The sequence below is a fragment of the Babylonia areolata genome, chromosome 32 (genome assembly GCF_041734735.1).
Source record: "Babylonia areolata isolate BAREFJ2019XMU chromosome 32, ASM4173473v1, whole genome shotgun sequence".
Taxonomy (NCBI): domain Eukaryota; kingdom Metazoa; phylum Mollusca; class Gastropoda; order Neogastropoda; family Buccinidae; genus Babylonia; species Babylonia areolata.
In genome coordinates this window covers 6,678,247-6,698,605 of record NC_134907.1, presented here as the reverse complement: position 1 = coordinate 6,698,605, position 20,359 = coordinate 6,678,247, and the positions used below count along the sequence as shown (strand labels likewise).

The following is a 20,359-nucleotide window of genomic DNA, read 5'->3' as shown; positions in this document are numbered from 1 at the left end:
ACATCTCGATGGCACACATGGAAATATCACATGGTAACATCGTGATGGCACACATGGAAATATCACATGGTAATATCTCGATGGCACACATGGAAATATCACATGGTAATATCTCGATGGCACACATGGAAATATCACATGGTAACATCTTGATGGCACACATGGAAATATCACATGGTAACATCTTGATGGCACACATGGAAATATCACATGGTAACATCCTGATGGCACACATGGAAATATCACATGGTAACATCTTGATGGCACACATGGAAATATCACATGGTAACATCTTGATGGCACACATGGAAATATCACATGGTAACATCTTGATGGCACACATGGAAATATCACATGGTAACATCTTGATGGCACACATGGAAATATCACATGGTAACATCCTGATGGCACACATGGAAATATCACATGGTAACATCTCCATGGCACACATGGAAATATCACATGGTAACATCTTGATGGCACACATGGAAATATCACATGGTAACATCTCGATGGCACACATGGAAATGTCACATGGTAACATCTTGATGGCACACACGAAAATATCACATGGTAACATCTTGATGGCACACATGGAAATATCACATGGTAACATCTTGATGGCACACACGGAAATATCACATGGTAACATCTTGATGGCACACATGGAAATATCACATGGTAACATCTTGATGGCACACATGGAAATATCACATGGTAACATCTTGATGGCACACATGGAAATATCACATGGTAACATCTTGATGGCACACATGGAAATATCACATGGTAACATCTTGATGGCACACACGGAAATATTTTGATGGGAGATCTTCTCTGACCAAACAGACATTCTCTGCCCTCACATTTAGCACTGCAGGTTTTGTGGAGCTATCCTACAAAAGCCGAGTGCACTGCCAAAGCCATACTCCATACACAAAACACACACAGCACCAAAAACATGGTCAACCCACTTGAAAACACTGGCAAACAATCTAGAAACAAAAGTCAACAAGCTAAAAGTATCAAGAGATAATACGACTGACCAAATGAAACTGAACTGCAGTGTGGAAATATTCATACTTAATCCAAGGGAAGCAACCAGTCTTTTGGATAAATCAGTACAGTTGTCAGGGTACAAAATAATCTCAATTACTGACAGAGACTGTTCCAGTAATTCCCAATTTGAGTCTTTTTGTCAAGTGCAACCCAAGGAGGGAAAGGAAATGGCTTAATCTGGACGAAAACTGGAATTTAAAAAACTTGTCCAGATTCTGACTCATGCTCAAAGAATTGTGGTGGTGTTTCTTATTCACTGACAGAAATGATGTGTATGAATAAAAATATAAAAATAAATAAATATGCAATGTATACTGCATTCAAAACATTCCTTTCGTATGTAAAAAAGCTATTTCATGAATCATACAGGTCAGTATACTGCATTTCAAACATTATTTTGGTGTAAAAAAAAAAAAAAGCCAGTTCAATTTGTTACATTTGTATTTCTGACTTACAAATCACAATGAGTTTACTGACCACAAAGTTGTATTTTATTTTGTATCTTTCTTTTGGTCAAATACCTTATCTTTCAGGAATATCAATTTGAGGTTTTAACATGACACATTCACAATGATATGTAACAAGGCTGGTGTGCTGTTGTTGTCAATGTGTGTGAAGGAGAAGGGTGGACAGGTGGTGTGATTGGATGTTTATGTATGTAAGTGGTTGAATTTATATGTAGCAGGAAATCAATGTTAGCTTACCTTCTATTTAAGCCTCAATGACAGGGTTTTCTTACATAGTCAACACAAATACTATTGCTATAGTTATTTTCATGCATAATCTCATTTCAACAGTTATGTGATTGTGCTTTATATGTTTACTGTTCTATATACTGGAGCCAAAAGACAAATGTCTGTGAATACAGAGATAGTAAAGTTTACAGTGATCTGTGGCTTCACTGACCTGGATAGTCCAGTTGGCCTTGCTGACACGTTTCAGCTGGTTGCGGGCACGGGGCGTCTGCTTCAGCACCATGTAGGCTGCAGCCATGCCGTACAGCGCTCCTATGTGCTCCCTCTGCAACAAAAAGGTAAGTTTTTCTTATGATGGTTGAGTTTACGACCTTTTGCCTTGTGCCCTTCGAGAAAACTGCAGACATCATGAGGAACAAGAGAGGCAAGGCCTTCAAGACTCACTTGTGATAAATTAAGTCCCCTAGCATTAATTACTGAGTAATTTCCCTTTTTTACTATCTGCACCAAAACGTTTGCAAAATAAATAAAACTTCCTTGCTTAGCAAAAGAAGTTCCTGTTTGAACAAAAAATGATAATAATGACTCCTCTTGTTGTTGTGTCAGAATAAGAGGTCAAAGTGCCAAGTTTAGAGAATACAAAAAATATAAATATAACAGTAAATGCAGTTTGCATATAATTAGGCTTCTTTTTAAATTTTTTTGTGCCCATCCCAGAGGTGCAATATTGTTTTAAACAAGATGACTGGAAAGAACTGAATTTTTCCTATTTTTATGCCAAATTTGGTGTCAGCTGACAAAGTATTTGCAGAGAAAATGTCAATGTTAAAGTTTACCACGGACACACAGACACACGGACACACACACACACAGACAACCGAACACCGGGTTAAAACATAGACTCACTTTGTTTACACAAGTGAGTCAAAAATGTGTCACCTTACTGTCTGTTAACCATGGTAAAACACACAAAACACAAGCATAGCCCATATTTTTCCATGAAACACTGCATGAAAAAAAAAAATGTACTGCATTCAAGTCTGCAAAATTCTGTACAAAAACAAATACTGCCCATGTACCTTCACAATTCCTCCACCACCCTCTTCCTCTGCAGACACCACAATGGAGTGATGATCCAGAGGTAATGCATCCACCTACGAAGCGAGAGAATCTGAGCGCACTAGTTCGAATCATGGATCAGCCGCCAATATTTTCTCCCCCTCCACTAGACCCAGAGTGGTGGTCTGGACGCTAGTCATTCGGATTAGACGATAACCTGAGGACCTGTGTGCAGCATGCACTTAGCACACGTAAAAGAACCCACAGCAACAAAAGGGTTGTTCCTGGCAAAATTCTGTAGACAAATCCACTTCGATAGGAAAAACAAATAAAACTGCATGCAGGAAAATATGAAAAAAAAAAAAGAAAAAAAAAAGGTGGCTCTGTAGTGTAGCGATGCGCTCTCCCTGGGTAGAGCAGCCCGAATTTCACACAGAGAAATCTGTTGTGATAAAAAGAAATACAAATACAAGGAAAAATGTATTGCCTTTCAGTCTGATAATTATAGATAGGCATCTGTCAGTTTCTGGAGACTATGGAGCTGGTCTTTAGGTGATTCTCTCCAGTGTGCACCTGGGTAGGCAGATATGGAGGACAGATTGTTACCCATACAGCAGGTCCCCCTCTCCATGTTGCTGATACAGTGAAATGGAAAGGCAGAAGCCAACACATTTGCTTCCAGCGCTGTCGCATGAGTTGTAAGTTGTCGTACAGAGCCTGGAGCTGCCATGAGGACTCCAGCTCCTGATATTTTTCCTCAGGGATTGACTCATAACCTTTCCCACAGGAGGGTAAGGCCACAAGGACTAGTACTAGTATTGGGTAACATGGTTACTAGTGGCAGTGAAGAACCTCTGACCTGACATTTTGTTCAATATTGTAAAATACAAATACTGCCCATGAAAAATGCAAATCCTGCCCATGTGCACACCCCAGCCCACCGAAACACTACACATCAAATTCAATTCAAATTCAAAAACACTTTGTTAATCCATATGGAAATTAATGTGTGCAATCACAGGCTTGTTGTAGACATCAACATAAAAATGAACATATGTACCATACAATACACTAAAACAAGTCAGATAAAAACTCAGTCTCTCTCCTCCCTCTCCCCCAGGCCCTCCCCCACTGACCTCATTGGAGCAGATGTCCATGAAAGCAGAAAGAGCTTTCTCCACATTCTGTTTCTGCTTGGTGGCGATCAGCGCCATGTTCTCCAGCAGTCGTGGACGGATGTCTCCTGGCTTGGACTTCACCTCCTGGGGACAGGAGAGAGAAAGAGAGGGAGTGAGAGAGAGACAGAGACAGAGAGATGGAGAAAGAGAGAAATGGAGAGAGAGGGAGAGAGAGAGTAGTGGTTATCTGCTTGACTGCTACTCATGAGTATGCTTGTCAGGCTCCCTTCTGTTTTATCCGTGCAAAATGTGTGCAATGAATTCAAGCTTTCTCTCCGTTTTTCCCTTTCTGTTTTATCCGTGCAAAATGTGTGCAATGAATTCAAGCTTTCTCTCCGTTTTTCCTTTCTGTTTTATCCGTGCAAAATGTGTGCAATGAATTCAAGCTTTCTCTCCGTTTTTCCTTTCTGTTTTATCCATGCAAAATGTGTGCAATGAATTCAAACTTTCTCTCTGTTATCCAAAAGGGAAAATTATCATGAAGTGTAACATCACTACCACATAAGTGGCTTTGAAAAGTTAAAAAATTCTGGGATTCCCAGGAACTTTCCTGGACTTTCCCACACTGGCTTCAGAGGGTCACTCTAATGATGATGATGATGATTATATGGATACCTATACAGCCCCTATCCTCAGTTTGAGACCAAGCTCTATGCGCTTATCAAACATGGAATTATTTGCACAACTGGCTGCCTACCTGGATAAAACCGACTGAGAGCTGCCTTAAGGTGCTCATCATTTGTTTCCTGTGTCATTCTGTTAGGTTTCAGTCACGCCTGTGTGCGTTCACAAACACATTTGTAACCTTTCAAGTCTATGAACAGTTTAAAAAAAAGATTTTTTAACCCCACCATGTAGGCAGCCATAGTTGCACTCTGGTCAAAACAGCATTGTTGCATGCATACAAAGGCAGGCAAGCCCTCTAGTCATCATCAAGGTTTCTGTGCCAAGAAGTGGTGAAGTGAAACAACTGTTCTTGTTGCAGACGGTCCCAGCACCACACTGAAACTCTGATACATATTTTTCATTCCTTCTTATGTTTATTATACTTTTTTCTTTTTTTTCTTTTTTAAGTGTCCTAGTAACTCACTTTATGAACAGAAGTGTGTCCTTTCCATTTTCACAGTGTCCAGGATGCATATTCTTGTGTTATCAGAAACCCTGCTAACAACAACACCACACACCCTTGCATATGCTGTATGGAAACATTATCATGCCAAACCTCTCTCACACACACACACACACACAAAGACGCACAAAGACACACACACATACAGACACACAAACACACACATGCACAGACATTCACACAGACAGACAGACAAACATTCACACAGACAGACACAAACACACACATACCTTCAGTAGTTTCTCCGCTGTGCGCACTGCCATCTGCTCGCTGTCAGCTTTGTCCTTGTCGACTGACTGACTGTGAAGCCAAGAAACACATCCTCACTGTTACCATCATCATAATCATTACTGTTTAACTTAATCATCACCATCAGCACTGTTTCCTTTACTTTCATCATTATAGTTCTCATCACTGTTTACTATCATCATCACCACTGTTTACTACCACCATCATCATCATCTTTATCTTTTTTACAGAAAAAAAAATCCCAGATTTTGTGGACTTTCAAGCCCTGCTCTCATGGTGTCCTCAGTTTCAACCCCACCACCCCCCTCCCAGCTGGTTCATGGGGCACCGTCACAGGAGGGACGTGGTGGTAGTCTCCACTCTGGAGGGGGTGCTCACTCAGTCTGGCTCCATGACTCAGTGATTACAGTCATCATTAGTGGGCGTAGCAGGTGGTGTCCTACCTATGTTGAATCAGAACAACACTACGAAACACTATCAAACTGACTCATCAGCAGTGCAGGGCCTCCTCTAGTGTGTGGTCTCCCAGCAACCTAACATCAATCGACTAACTCGGGTGTGACTGTGTTGTATGGGGGATTTGGGATAAGCAGCATGGAGGTAGTACCACTGAAACAATGCAGAGGATGGGGCAGCAAAAACAACACCAACAACATGGAAAAAAACACAAAAACACAGAGAGAGAGAGAGAGAGAGAGAGAGAGAGAGAGAGAGTTAGACAGACCCCTCACCTTCCCCCTTCCACGGACTCGAACACCTCCCCACCAATGGTCTCGTTGTCAGGGTTCAGGCAGATCTCAATCATGTTGTACACAGCCAGGTGACCCCAATCCGAGTCTATGCGAGCCTTGTTGAACAACTTCAGGGCTTCTGTGGGGTTGCCAGTGTACCTGCACACAACAATGCAGGCAACGTCTTTACACATTCTGGTGTTGTATTTAGACGATATGGAATCCTGTCCATTTCTTTTTGCTGTTTAAGCTGCCTATAACAATAATGATAATAATAATAATAGTATTTATACAGCACTGAATCTTGTGCAGAGAATATGCTCATGAGTGAAGAGCAGTTGTCTAACTGTGCTAAGGTCAGGATGTTGGTCACCATTCTTTGTCCTCTTGGGCTGCATTATGTCTGTTCAACAACATCAATCAAACCATTCACAATACACCTGAAGCACTTCTTGTGCTTCATATTCATGCCATACTTCTTTCCTTTCACGTGGCTTCAGCAGTCAAGGCGTTCATTCAGTGAACATTAACCCATTCAGTGCCAGAGAATTTTGCATAAAGAAAAAAAGTGCTATGCCCTTGCCAGGGAATTTTGACGATTCAGGGGTAATAAATTACAAAACAACAACTACAGCACAAAAACTAAAGCAGATATCAAACAAAAGTAAGCCTTTTTGTGAAGGAAAAAGAAAATGGATTCTAAATCAGGCTTGTTTTCCAATTATTTTGAATCCAGGTAACTATTTAGGCATTTCAAAGAGAAGATAGTAATTCTTACGCATTAAGTCTATTCCAATCTTCACAGAAGAGACACCCAGAAAGAAAAACAAAATACAGCATGCTTATTGTCTAGTTACACCTGTAAAGTAAAATAAAACAGCTGATAAGCTTATGATAACAATTACAACACTTGCAGTCAAGTATGTGAACTGCTGTCCCAGCAACAACATGTGTAGGTTAGATCAAGATAAGAATAAAGCTAAATTTGATTCCCATGTATTGTCTGTCAACCTGGGTTTAAAGAAAATTGTGGATTATTGGGTGTTGCCATTCCCGGCAGCTGGTCCCTGTCAAAGGGAACTGCTTGTTCATCACTTACTTATGCTAAAGGAACTTACAGCTGAAAACTTGGAAGTATTTTAAAATGTTACCTGTCAAAACTTCCCCTAAGTAACATTTCAATGGGGAAGTTTTCACAGCCTCTCACCTCCCTCTTCCACACCCACATAACCCCTACCATTCACACACAAACGTAACAATCCTCCCACCCAACCCTTACCATTCTCCCACCCACACACGTCCTCCAACACAAAATACAGGAAAACTCACTGCTAAGCAAGCCCACTGTGATAGCTGAAGCTCCATTCTCACACACACACACCACACACACACAATCCCCTCCCTTGAACACCTACACACAACCTCAATCATCCATCCTCTCCCCCCCTCACCCCCCCCCCCCTCCCCCGCAGCCCCCAACCAACCAAACCCACCACTCAAAGAGCCCCTTGCAGTAGCTGAAGCCGGCCTCCATGGCTGCACGGGGTGAGGCGCTCTCTGCCATCGTGAGAAACTTGGGCACGTCGTCCAGCTTCCCCGCCCTCCTCATCAGGTCCACCAGCCGCGCCAGGGCCTCGTAGTTGTCTGGTTACCGCACAGCAACACAAAAATATCTGATTCACAACTGTGTTGGTTACATATTCAATGAAGACGTGAGAGATAACAGATTCTTTACTTATCTCTCTTTTAATTCGTAGTTGTCTGGTTACCGCACAGCAACACAAAAATATCTGATTCACAACTATGTTGGTTACATATTCAATGAAGACGTGAGAGATAACAGATTCTTTACTTATCTCTCTTTTAATCATTATTTTCTCTTTTTCTTTTTACCCCTTCACTGCTGGCCCTGGGTGAAGTGAGATCACTGGGGCATCAGGTTTTACTGCACTTTCAATTTCTGTGTACTTTCAGTCATACATCAGATTTTACTGCACTTTCAATTTCTGTGTACTTTCAGTCATACATCAGATTTTACTGCACTTTCAATTTCTGTGTACTTTCCAGTCGTACATCAGATTTTACTGCACTTTCAATTTCTGTGTACTTTCCAGTCATACAACATATTCTGCTGATCACAAAACATATGGGGGCAGATCAGAAAAGTTCTCAGCCTAACCTTGAAGCAATGATTGATTGATTGATTGATTGATTGATGTGGACTAACCTTGAAGCAATGATTGATTGATTGATTGATTGATGTGGATACTTCTATAGCACCTATCCTTGGTCAGAGACCAAGCTCTAAGCACTTTATATACATGGGGACATTTGCACCACAGACTGCCTACCTGGGTAGAGCCAACTGACGGCTGCCTCTGGGCGCTCATCATTCGTTTTCTGTGTCATTCAATCAAATTTCAGACGCACACACATACACACTCAGACAGACATGTAACATTTTACATGTATGACCATATGTTTGGTTTTTATTTACCCCGCCATGTAGGCAGCCATACTCCATTTTCGGAGTTGTGCATGCTGGGTATATTCTTGTTTCCATAACCCACCGAAAGCTGACATGGATTACAGGATCTTTAACGTGCGTATTTGATCTTCTGCGTGCGCATACACACAAAGGGCGTTCAGGCACTAGCAGGTCTGCACGTATGGTGACCTGGGAGATCGGAAAAATCTCCACCCTTTACCCACCAGGTGCACCGAGATTCGAACCCAGGACCCTCAGATTGAAAGTCCAGCGCTTTAACCACTCGGCTATTGCACCCGTCAATAAAGCAATGCACTAACTGTATTCTCAGCAGCTGTCAGTGGGATGAAGTAGATGTGGTGTGGCATAAATGGTTAAGTCCACAAGCCTTCAAGATTCAAGTATTTACATCTGAATCTATAAAACAAAAACAAAAAACCAAAAAAAATCATTCTTGTCAGAATAAACAACATAAAAAGCAAATCAGCCGAGTCAGAACTCGGACTAGAGAGGAAGGTGAGATGGCTGTTTAATGACTCATCTGTCTTGGTACTGCATTTGCCATAAAAACTTAACAGAACTACCAGTTACAGTGTGCACCAGTTTGACATTAATGAAAAAAAAAAAAAAAAAAAAAAAAAATCCAGAGAAACAGTAAATATATGATGAAGTGCTTGGTTTTGTTTGGATGATCATTACCTCCCCCCCCCAAAAAAAAACCAACCCCCCCCCCACCCACCCCTAGTTTGCAAACTGACAGACTGAGTCAGACATATAAGCCGAGGCAAAGAGCAACAGGCAAGAGAGAAAGACAGCGACTTGATGATGACAAAACCAGACATGCCCACACACACCTGGCTTCATCTGCAGCAGCTGCTGGAAGTGGTACATGGCCGTGTCGTACTCATTCTTCCTGAACAGCAGGTCTGCCAGCATCTGTCACATCACACACAGTCATGTGGTCACACAGCATGGCACATGGAATAAACATCACGAGACTAGGCTTACACATACACTCTTATTGTACTGCATTGTATTGTATTGCATTGTATTGTACGTATTGCACTGTATTGTGCTGTATTGCATTGTATTCTACTGCATCGCATTGTATTGTATTATATCACATTGTATTATATCGCATTGCATTCTATTGTGTTGCACTGTATTGTATTAAATTGTATTGTATTGTATTGTATTGCACTGCATTGTATTGTATTGTATTGTATTGTATTGTATTGTATTGTATTGTATTACTCTCTTTGTCACAACAGATTTCTCTGTGTGAAATTTGGACTTCTCTATGTCCCCAGGGAGATCGCATCACCGCCTTTTTGCTCTGCATGCAAGTGTTTCTATTCTCCTACCAAACTCAAAGTGGACATTCCTATGGAATTTTGTCAGACACAAGCCTTTTGTTGCCATGGGTTCTTTTATGTGCAATAAGTGCATGCTGCACACTGGACCTCATCTGAATGACTAGCCTCCAGACCGTCACTCGAGGTCTAGCACAGAGAAATAAAATAAGAGCGAGTGAGGGAATCACACCCGTGCACTCAGATTCTCTTGCTTCCAGCGTGGACGCTTTACCTCTCGGCCAACACTTACTGTATTTTGCTGTGCTGTGCTGCATTGTGTTGTGTTTGAACTGTGTTGCACTGTGTATTGTTATGTGGTGCTGTCTTGCACTGCACTGTGTTGTACTGTGCGGTGTCGTGTTGTGTATTGCAAGTCGCGTAATCACTACACAGTAACTGGGATGAAAATCAAAAGGTCAGGAGTACACGGCAAGGCAAGAAGAGTTTACTTCATGTGCCCCACCCCTCCCCCATGCCCCTCCCCCCCTTCTCCCCTGCACCCCCTACCCCCCTTCCCAGGTACATGCACTGCAAAGGCAGAGCAGGAAACATACAGCCCCCCAAAAACAACTACAAAACACAACCACAACACATCAACAACAAAAAGCAGAACACACAGAAAATAAACAAGACAAGAAAAAAACAAGACATGCCTATTTCAGGAAATCCCATGTGGGAATAAGAAAATGTCACACAGTTCATGTTACACACTATGAAACACATCTGGCATTGTGCTTAAAAGAGAAACATCAAAGCCAAAACCACCAAAGGAGGGAAATGTCACTGACGATGGTGGCCGCATCGTTGTCCTTCTCCCCTTTCAGCAGAGTCATCAGTTGGTGCTGACAGGCATCCAGGTCCTCTGTGGACAGGTACAGGTCTGCCAGGGCCAGCATCACCTGTAGTGACACACACCTGTAGCACACCTGTATCACACAATCACTTTTCCACTGTCAGATGAAACCAGTGAAATCAGTTTGTTGCTGTCGGGTGCACACAGCCGAGTGATTAAAGCGTTGGACTTTTAATCTGAAGGTCCTGGGTTCGAATCTCGGTAACGGCGCCTGGTGGGTAAAGGGTGGAGGTTTTTTCCGATCTCCCAGGTCGTGTGCAGACCTGCTTGTGCCTAAACCCCCTTCGTGTGTATTCGCAAAAAAAAAGATCAAATACACATGTTAAAGATCCTGTAATCCATGTCAGCGTTCGGTGGGTTATGGAAACAAGAACATACCCTGCATGCACCACATGAAAACGGAGTATGGCTGCCTACATGGCAGGGTAAAAACAGTCATACACGTAAAAGCCCACTCGTGTACATGCAAGTGAACGTGGGAGTTGCAGCCCACGAAGAAGTTTGCTGTTATGCTTGTGAGCAGAAGAGGAATTTTCAAGATGCCTGATTCAAGTGTTCAGTGTGTGATAACCTGTCACAACTTGTGACGGCAGTTAGGGCGTGTGGCCCGTCTTCGTTTTTCTCCCCCCCCCCCTCTTCTTTCACTTTCCTTCCTTCTCCCATCCTTCAGTTCGGGTAGAAGTCTTGAATTGCGCACGAACCACGTGCATGCATATTACTCGCTCACCTGAGCGAATATGAAATATTGTTGGGCAGCAACAATATTCGAGGCTTTTGCAGCCCGACTGCCGTAGTGTACGGGTCGTTCCTGTTGTTGGTGGGGTAGCTACCCCGACATCTAGGCACCATACGAAGTGAGGACCGGCTGTTCTCCATGGGAGCCACTTCTGTGTTTCTTCGTCTGTCTTCGTCTGTCTTCGTCGTCGTCGTGTCTTTGTGGTGGTCGTTAGTGTACGCCACCTGTGGCAGCTCTCGCTGTGTGCTGTGTGTCCCGGGCCTTTCGTCTGGTGACCCAGATCTTCGCCCCTTTCTGCCCTGTGACTGGTGTCCTGGGTGTTCGTCCCCTCCTGCCCTGTGACTGCTGTCCTGGGTCTTCGCCCCTTCCTGCCCTGTGACTGGTGTCCTGTGTTCCGGGCCTTTTGACTTGCAGCCTGGTCCATTGCTTGGCATTGTATGCCGAGTCCTGGCACCTAGGCCTTTTGACCGGGGGCTTGTGCCTTGGGTCGAACCCGCCGAAGTTTGTCTGGGCCGTGTGTCAGTTTTTTGTTTTTTTTGTTGTTGTTTTCCTCTTAAGAGGAAAACTTCCTGAACCCGCCAAAGACTAAAGCATCTGTGTACCAGTCCTGGTTTTTGGGGTGATTTGCTTCTCCTTGAGTGTGTGTGTGGAAAATTGCTTTCGATTACATTTGGGAGAATCCGTAGTTTTGTATACGACTTCTGTTCGTTTTTTGTTGTTGAAGTTATAGTATATGGTTGTTTTGTTGTTGTTTTATTGCAAGTATAGGCTGTGTGAGTAAGGTTGCGTGAGTGGGATAGACAGAGCGGAAGAGAATAAATTTTGTGTGGACGAGAAATATCTGTATTCTGTGTTTGTGTTGTCGGGTGAATTGGGTTGGGCGTTAGGTTTTAAAATAGTTCTCGACCTCTTCCCTAGGGAGGTCGTGACAATGGTGGAGATGCGGGGTAGCAAGTTCTAGGGAATGTAACACGGGTTGGGGGGTAGGGTGTGATCGTCTTGTTCGTCTACGTTTTATGTTGCAGGCATTTCGTTTTGGTTAGCTTTTGTGGGGGTGATTAAGGTTGTTAGATTGTTAGGTTCTTACTGTTGGGCGGTTGAGTGAAGTGGGGACCTGGAGTTAGTGACTTAGAGACTTAATCTTAATTCAAGTTTTGTGTAGTTGTTGCACATTGTGAATTAAGAAAACATGCCTGTAACACGAAAAACTTCTGCGGCCTCTACTCCTAGTTCGTGGTCACGGGGGGTCAGGGCAGAAGGCAGTACACCTTCTCTGAGTGCTGAAAAAAAGACTGAATTGTCCGGATGGATTCAGGGCCACCTGAAGGAGGCTAATCCTGAAGGTGCTTTCGATGAAGGCTTGAAGAATGAGTCTAATGCCGTACCTTCTCAGGACATGTACTCAAAGTTCAGGGTGTTGGGCACTGACTTAGGTTTGTCTGGAGAGGCGTTGGCCCGGTTTGTGGTTGATGCAGTAGCCAGGGAGGAAGAGCGTCAGGCTAGGGAGGAAGAGCGTCAGGCTAGGGAGGAAGAGCGTCAGGCCAGGGAGGAAGAGCGTCAGGCTAGGGAGGAAGAGCGTCAGGCTAGGGAGGAAGAGCGTCAGGCCAGGGAGGAAGAGCGTCAGGCTAGGGAGGAAGAGCGTCAGGCTAGGGAGGAAGAGAGAAGGTACAGACAATGGAAGGATAGAAAAGAAGAAGAGTATAGGAAGAAAAAAGATGAGGAGGAAAGACGTAGATTCGAGAGGAAAATGGAACTGCGCCAGGAAGAGCTAGAAGCTCACACGGCTCATCAGTTTCCGCTTGTGCCGTATGATGGGAAAGACGATTTCGATAGCTTCCTTAACCACTTTGAGAGAGTGGCGGGATTAAATAAGTGGAAGCGTAGCTCCTGGGCAGCCCGCCTGGTGGCCCTTTTGCAGGGTCGGGCGAGAGACGCCTGCCTACGGTTACAACCAGAACAACTACACGATTATGACATCTTAAAAGCGGCTCTGCTTTACGAATTCCGTCTGGATGCAGATTCCTACCACAAACGGTTCCGTTCAATGCGGAAATTAGCGGAAGAGACGTTTGATCAGTTTCTGGGCAGGCTGAAGGTTTGTTTCTCCCGGTGGTGTGTGGCCGCTGGACGGGATGAATCTGATGCAGAGGACATTAAAGATCTGGTCCTTCAGGAGCAGTTCTTGACCACACTCAATCCCGATCTCGTCACTGAAGTTCGGCGTGAGGAACCCAATAGAGTTGAGGACGTTGCCCATATCACTACTAAAATTGTCAATGCTCGGAGAGCAGGTCGCATGGCGGAAGCTGAATTTCGAGTTTCCAAAAAAGGTAGTAGGGTTTCCGACAGCAGTTTCAATCTGGGCGCGGAGAAAAAAGGACCTCCACATGGGTCAGGGGATTCAGCTCCAAACAACGTAAAGGAAAGAGACTTTACAAGAATACCTGCCTGCTTCAACTGCGGGAAGCCAGGTCACTTGGCCAAAGAGTGCCGGCAACCCAAGAGGGTCTCACTCATTGCTCATGTCTCACCTGCACAGGGTGTTAATGCAATGACCCCGACGCTTTGCACGTCTTGTGCTTCTAAACAGTACTCGCCTCGCTGCGAGGTTTCTGTCAATGGCCACACAGTGCAAGCTTTACGCGACACGGGAGCCCAGTTGATTGTTGTAGCCAGGCGACTCGTAAGACCTGACTGTTTTACTGGGGCCACAGTTCGCGTGGTGTTGGCTGAGTCAAGGTGCTCCTCAGTTCTGCCCATCGCCAGGGTGGACTTTCAGTCCCCGTTCATACAGGGTGTTTTGGACGTGGCTGTCATGGAGTCTCCTGTTGAGGAGGTTCTCATTGGGAATTGTGCTTGGAGAGGGGACGGCTCTTCAATGGTCGTGCCCGTCTATGCTGATCCCAGCCTTGTGGGCGCCGTTCAAACAAGAGCCCAGGCTGCAGCAAATACCAAACCCTTGCCTCCCCTGCCCGTCAAGGATATTCAGATCCATGTGTCACGGGAAGACTTACAGCACCAGCAAAATGACGATCCTGATTTTCATCAGGCACGTGATAGGGCTGGTTCAGGCCTTTTACAGAAAACCCCTTCAGGCGAGGTCTCTTATTTTAAAAAGCATGGGGTGCTGATGCGGCAGTTTAAAGATCACAGAGGCCAGGCGACCCAGATCTGTGTACCGAAGCCTTTGCGTTCCACAGTGCTACGCCTGGGCCATGAGGCTCCAATGTCTGGTCATTTGGGGTTTAGGCGGACGCAACAGAGAATATTTCCTCATTTCTATTGGCCAGGTATGTGCGGGGACATCAAACGCTTCGTTCTTTCCTGCGACAGGTGCCAAAAAACTGTACCAAAAGGGCGGGTTCCCAGAGTGCCTTTAGTTAAAATGCCTCTGATGACTGAACCCTTCAGCCGAGTGGCAGTGGACATTGTTGGTCCAATAGCTCCTGCTTCCGAGTCTGGTTGCAGATACATTCTGACCATGGTCGATTATGCGACCAGATACCCAGAGGCTGTTCCGCTCAAAGATATTACATCTGAGTCTGTGGCAGAGGCTCTCTTCAACATGTGGACTCGCACGGGTATTCCTTCCGAGGTCCTTACTGACCGAGGGACACAGTTCACCAGTCAGGTGATGCAAGAAGTTTATCGCCTTCTGTCTCGAGGCCTGACCACCACTCCTTACCATGCCCAGTGTAATGGCCTTGTCGAGCGCTTCAACGCGACATTGAAAACCATGTTGCGCAGGCTGTCACACGAAAGGCCTCGAGCCTGGGATAGATGGATCCCGGCTTTACTATTCGCATACAGGGAAGTCCCACAGGAGAGCACAGGCTACTCTCCCTTTGAGCTGCTCTATGGCAGGACTGTTCGCGGTCCCATGCAAATCCTCAGGGAACACTGGCTTCATCCTGAGAGGTCGGAGGTTCAGACAGCAGCTGAATACGTGGTCGATCTGCGTAACAAGATAGCTGAGTCATGCACTCTGGCACAGCAGAATCTCGAAAAGGCTGCCAGAAGATACAAGAGGCACTTTGATGCCAAGGCCAAGCGACGAGAGTTCGCTGAGGGTAGCAGGGTTCTGCTCCTCCGTCCTTCCAAACACAACAAACTAGAGTTGGAATGGCAAGGTCCATACACTGTCCTGCGACGTGTAGGACTGGCTGACTACTGTGTTCAGGTTGGTACCAAAGAAAAACTGTATCATGCCAACCTGCTAAAACAGTATGTTGAACGCATTCCCCAGATGTCTCTAGCTATAGCAGTGGTCGATGACGGTGAGATCTGGGAGGAGACTCGTACTGTGGAGCGAGATATCCCTCTTATACCCCTCGAGGCGTCCGAGGGGCCTGAGGATGTTGTGGTTGACCCAACCAACCCTTCACTGAAAGAGGCCGTCCTCAAGCTTGTGAGAGAGTTTGGAGACGTACTCACCGATCTGCCAGGTCGTACAAACTTGGAGACTTGTTCACTCCAACTGAATTCTGACACACCCCTCAGAACCAAACAGTATCCACTGCCATACTCTCAGCGTGAGGTGATCCAAGAGGAAGTCGATCAGATGTTGAAGATGGGAGTGATCGAACCTTCCTCATCTCCTTACTCTTCCCCAATTGTACTCGTAAAGAAAAGGGATGGCAAGGTGAGGTTCTGTGTTGACTTCCGTCGTGTCAACAAGGTGACCACGTTTGACGCGGAATCCATGCCAGACGTGGAGGCATTGTTTGCCAAGTTAGCCGGGAAAAGGGTATTTTCCAAATTGGACTTATCCAAAGGCTATTGGCAAATCCCAATGGAGGAAGCCGACCGTCCGAAGACCGCATTCTCAACCCCACAAGGTCACTTCCAGTGGCGTGTGATGCCATTTGGGCTGAAAACAGCGGGTGCAGTGTTTTCCCGCATGATGAGGAAGTTGATTCTACCTCTGGGCCTGCCAGAGGTGGACAACTTCATGGATGACATGATCATCGCCTCTGTCGACGAGGCCAGTCACTTGCCACTCCTGCGTGCAGTGTTTCACCGCCTGCGTGAGTGCAGCCTCACTGCTCGGCCAGCCAAGTGCTATCTCGGACACAAGGAACTGGACTATCTTGGTCACCACGTTGGCGACAGCAAGATATGGCCGGACGATGAAAAAATGGAGAAAATTCATAACGCTACACGTCCACAAACTAAGCGTCAGCTCAGAGGCTTCCTTGGCCTGGTGGGCTACTATAGACGATTTGTCCCACAATTCGCAGAGATTGCCCTGCCGTTAACGGACAGAACGAAGGGCAAGGAGCCTGCCCACGTGAAGTGGGATGAGAGCTGTGAGAGGGCTTTTCTGCAGCTAAAACAAGTTCTCTGTAGTCGGCCCGTCTGTCTCCTACCAGACCTGTCCAAGCCCTTTGTGCTGAGAACAGATGCCTCAGCAGTGGGACTGGGGACCCTACTGCTCCAAGATCATGGGATGGGCCCACAGCCAGTGGCGTGTGCCAGCAAAAAGCTTAATGCTGCCGAGAGGAACTATCCCACGATCGAGAGAGAATGCTTGGCGCTCGTGTGGGGCATACAAAAGTTCGAGCCATACCTGTACGGCAAACCATTCGTCGTCCAGACCGATCATGCCCCCCTGCAATACCTGGATAGAGCAAGAACGGTCAGCGGCAGACTGACACGGTGGGCGCTGCAGCTCCAGCCTTTCTCCTTCACAGTGCAAGCTATCCCTGGAAAAGAAAATGTTGGAGCCGACTATCTCAGTCGTCTGCCGGAGCAAGAATCGGCATTTCCCGAAAAGTGATTTCGGCAGTGTTAATCAAAGAAGAGTATGCGCAGTCCCATTTGACTTCTGCACATACCTCTATATTCTACTCTTAAATTAGGAAGCACACGCTTCCGCGTATCCTTACTAGCTGTAAAGTTAAGATAGCTTTCGTATAAATTTCTCTTCTCTTGTTTCGTTGGTCTGGACAAACTGTTTTGTTTTGGTAACTGTCCTTGACCACTAATAGACGTTCGGGAATACGGAAGTGCAAGGCGAGAGTTGTCACGTGTCTGTCTGTCCGTCAGTCGTTGTGACGGTGTGTTTAAGTTCCAAACGTGAAGTTTGAACTTGAATGGGGGGTATTGTCACAACTTGTGACGGCAGTTAGGGCGTGTGGCCCGTCTTCGTTTTTCTCCCCCCCCCCCCCCCCCTCTTCTTTCACTTTCCTTCCTTCTCCCATCCTTCAGTTCGGGTAGAAGTCTTGAATTGCGCACGAACCACGTGCATGCATATTACTCGCTCACCTGAGCGAATATGAAATATTGTTGGGCAGCAACAATATTCGAGGCTTTTGCAGCCCGACTGCCGTAGTGTACGGGTCGTTCCTGTTGTTGGTGGGGTAGCTACCCCGACATCTAGGCACCATACGAAGTGAGGACCGGCTGTTCTCCATGGGAGCCACTTCTGTGTTTCTTCGTCTGTCTTCGTCGTCGTCGTGTCTTTGTGGTGGTCGTTAGTGTACGCCACCTGTGGCAGCTCTCGCTGTGTGCTGTGTGTCCCGGGCCTTTCGTCTGGTGACCCAGATCTTCGCCCCTTTCTGCCCTGTGACTGCTGTCCTGGGTGTTCGTCCCCTCCTGCCCTGTGACTGGTGTCCTGGGTCTTCGCCCCTTCCTGCCCTGTGACTGGTGTCCTGTGTTCCGGGCCTTTTGACTTGCAGCCTGGTCCATTGCTTGGCATTGTATGCCGAGTCCTGGCACCTAGGCCTTTTGACCGGGGGCTTGTGCCTTGGGTCGAACCCGCCGAAGTTTGTCTGGGCCGTGTGTCAGTTTTTTGGTTTTTTTTGTTGTTGTTTTCCTCTTAAGAGGAAAACTTCCTGAACCCGCCAAAGACTAAAGCATCTGTGTACCAGTCCTGGTTTTTGGGGTGATTTGCTTCTCCTTGAGTGTGTGTGTGGAAAATTGCTTTCGATTACATTTGGGAGAATCCGTAGTTTTGTATACGACTTCTGTTCGTTTTTTGTTGTTGAAGTTATAGTATATGGTTGTTTTGTTGTTGTTTTATTGCAAGTATAGGCTGTGTGAGTAAGGTTGCGTGAGTGGGATAGACAGAGCGGAAGAGAATAAATTTTGTGTGGACGAGAAATATCTGTATTCTGTGTTTGTGTTGTCGGGTGAACTGGGTTGGGCGTTAGGTTTTAAAATAGTTCTCGACCTCTTCCCTAGGGAGGTCGTGACATAACCCATTCAGCTGCAGGGAGGTTACAGCCTCAGCAGACTTTCATGCTATACCGATGCAGGAAAAATGCAGAAAATATGCTGTTTTCTCCTCAAAACTATGTGTGACACATCCAGAAATACTGCATAAGTTAATTCCCTTTCTTTGTGGTTCATGCAAATGAAGGAATGTGGAGACTGTTACAATGAGATGAATTCTGAGGCCAGAGCAGGACTGGGGCTCATGGCATAATCAGCTGTGCATCTGACCCTGGTTCTTTGCAGTGACATGGCTGACAAACTAAGCAATAAAGCAAACAGACAAACCAAGCGATACAGCTAATGCTTAAGCAGTGTTACAAGTGCTTAGAAATGCATCAGACAGAAGGTTTTGATGTTGATGAGACAAGTGATGACAGTGATGAGGATACATATATAACTGAGAGCACAAATCATGGATACTTTCTACCTCTTACTGAAAGACAGAAAAGGATGGGAGTATTATAATTTGTCCTGAACTAATCCATTGTGTTATCTATCAGTTTTGGTAATTAAATTTCCTGACTTTTAATAACTTCTTTTTTTGACTGCCTTTCTTTACTAACCTATACAGATGGACTGTCTGTGGGGAAAATCAGGGCAGCAAGCAGGCAGCACTGGCTGTGTTAATACTTACTCAGCTGAACTGCTAAACAGTGTGCAGTCTCACCTTGGTGTCGTTGTCATTGTAGACCAAGGCGTCCTTGTAGAAGCGAATGGCTTTCTCAAAGTCTCTCTGATTGGCCGCCTGTTCTGCCAGCTGACAGCAGATACTGTGGGGACATGGGGGACACACTGAGTATGTTTGATACGGTCGTCATAATTCATGCATGCACACACACACACAAACACATGCGCACATGTGCATATATACACACACACACACACAAAGACTTACACCCACATACACCCACACACGTGTGCACAGACACACACACACACATCTCCATACACATATATGCATGCAAACATACTCACGCAAGCACACACACGCAGAAACACATACACTTCAAACACACACACACACACACCAAAAAGACAGAGGCATAGAAATTAGAATGAAAGAAGACACAGAGAGTGAGACATCCACACCCACACAAAGAAGACACAGGAGAGTGAGACACCCACACCCACACAAAGAAGACACAGAGAGTGAGACACCCACACAAAGAAGACACAGGGAGTGAGTCACCCACACCCAAAGAAGACACAGAGAGTGAGTCACCTACACCCACACAAAGACATAGAGAGTGAGTCATCCACACCAACACAAAGAAGACACAGAGAGTGAAACACCCACACCCACACAAAGAAGACAGAGAGTGAGACACCCACACCCACACAAAGAAGACACAGAGAGTGAGACACCCACACCCACACAAAGAAGACACAGAGAGTGAGACACCCACACCCACACAAAGAAGACACAGAGCGTGAGTCACCCACACCCACACAAAGAAGACACAGAGAGTGAGACACCCACACCCACACAAAGAAGACAGAGAGTGAGACACCCACACCCACACAAAGAAGACACAGAGAGTGAGACACCCACACCCACACAAAGAAGACACAGAGAGTGAGACACCCACACAAAGAAGACACAGGGAGT

The 20,359-nt window shown here is 45.6% G+C and overlaps 1 protein-coding gene across 1 annotated transcript in view; it reads right to left on the bottom strand.

Moving 5' to 3' along the window:
- Positions 1 to 20,359, bottom strand: part of LOC143276511 (tetratricopeptide repeat protein 21B-like) — a 67,076-nt gene that overhangs the window by 8,647 nt on the left and 38,070 nt on the right. The window contains exons 25-32 of the mRNA XM_076581048.1: positions 19,418 to 19,520; positions 10,732 to 10,842; positions 9,443 to 9,524; positions 7,594 to 7,744; positions 6,101 to 6,259; positions 5,351 to 5,420; positions 3,950 to 4,075; positions 1,966 to 2,079 (exon numbers count right to left, since the gene is read on the bottom strand). Coding sequence (XP_076437163.1) covers positions 1,966 to 2,079; positions 3,950 to 4,075; positions 5,351 to 5,420; positions 6,101 to 6,259; positions 7,594 to 7,744; positions 9,443 to 9,524; positions 10,732 to 10,842; positions 19,418 to 19,520 — 916 coding nt within the window. The remainder of the gene's footprint in view (positions 1 to 1,965; positions 2,080 to 3,949; positions 4,076 to 5,350; positions 5,421 to 6,100; positions 6,260 to 7,593; positions 7,745 to 9,442; positions 9,525 to 10,731; positions 10,843 to 19,417; positions 19,521 to 20,359) is intronic.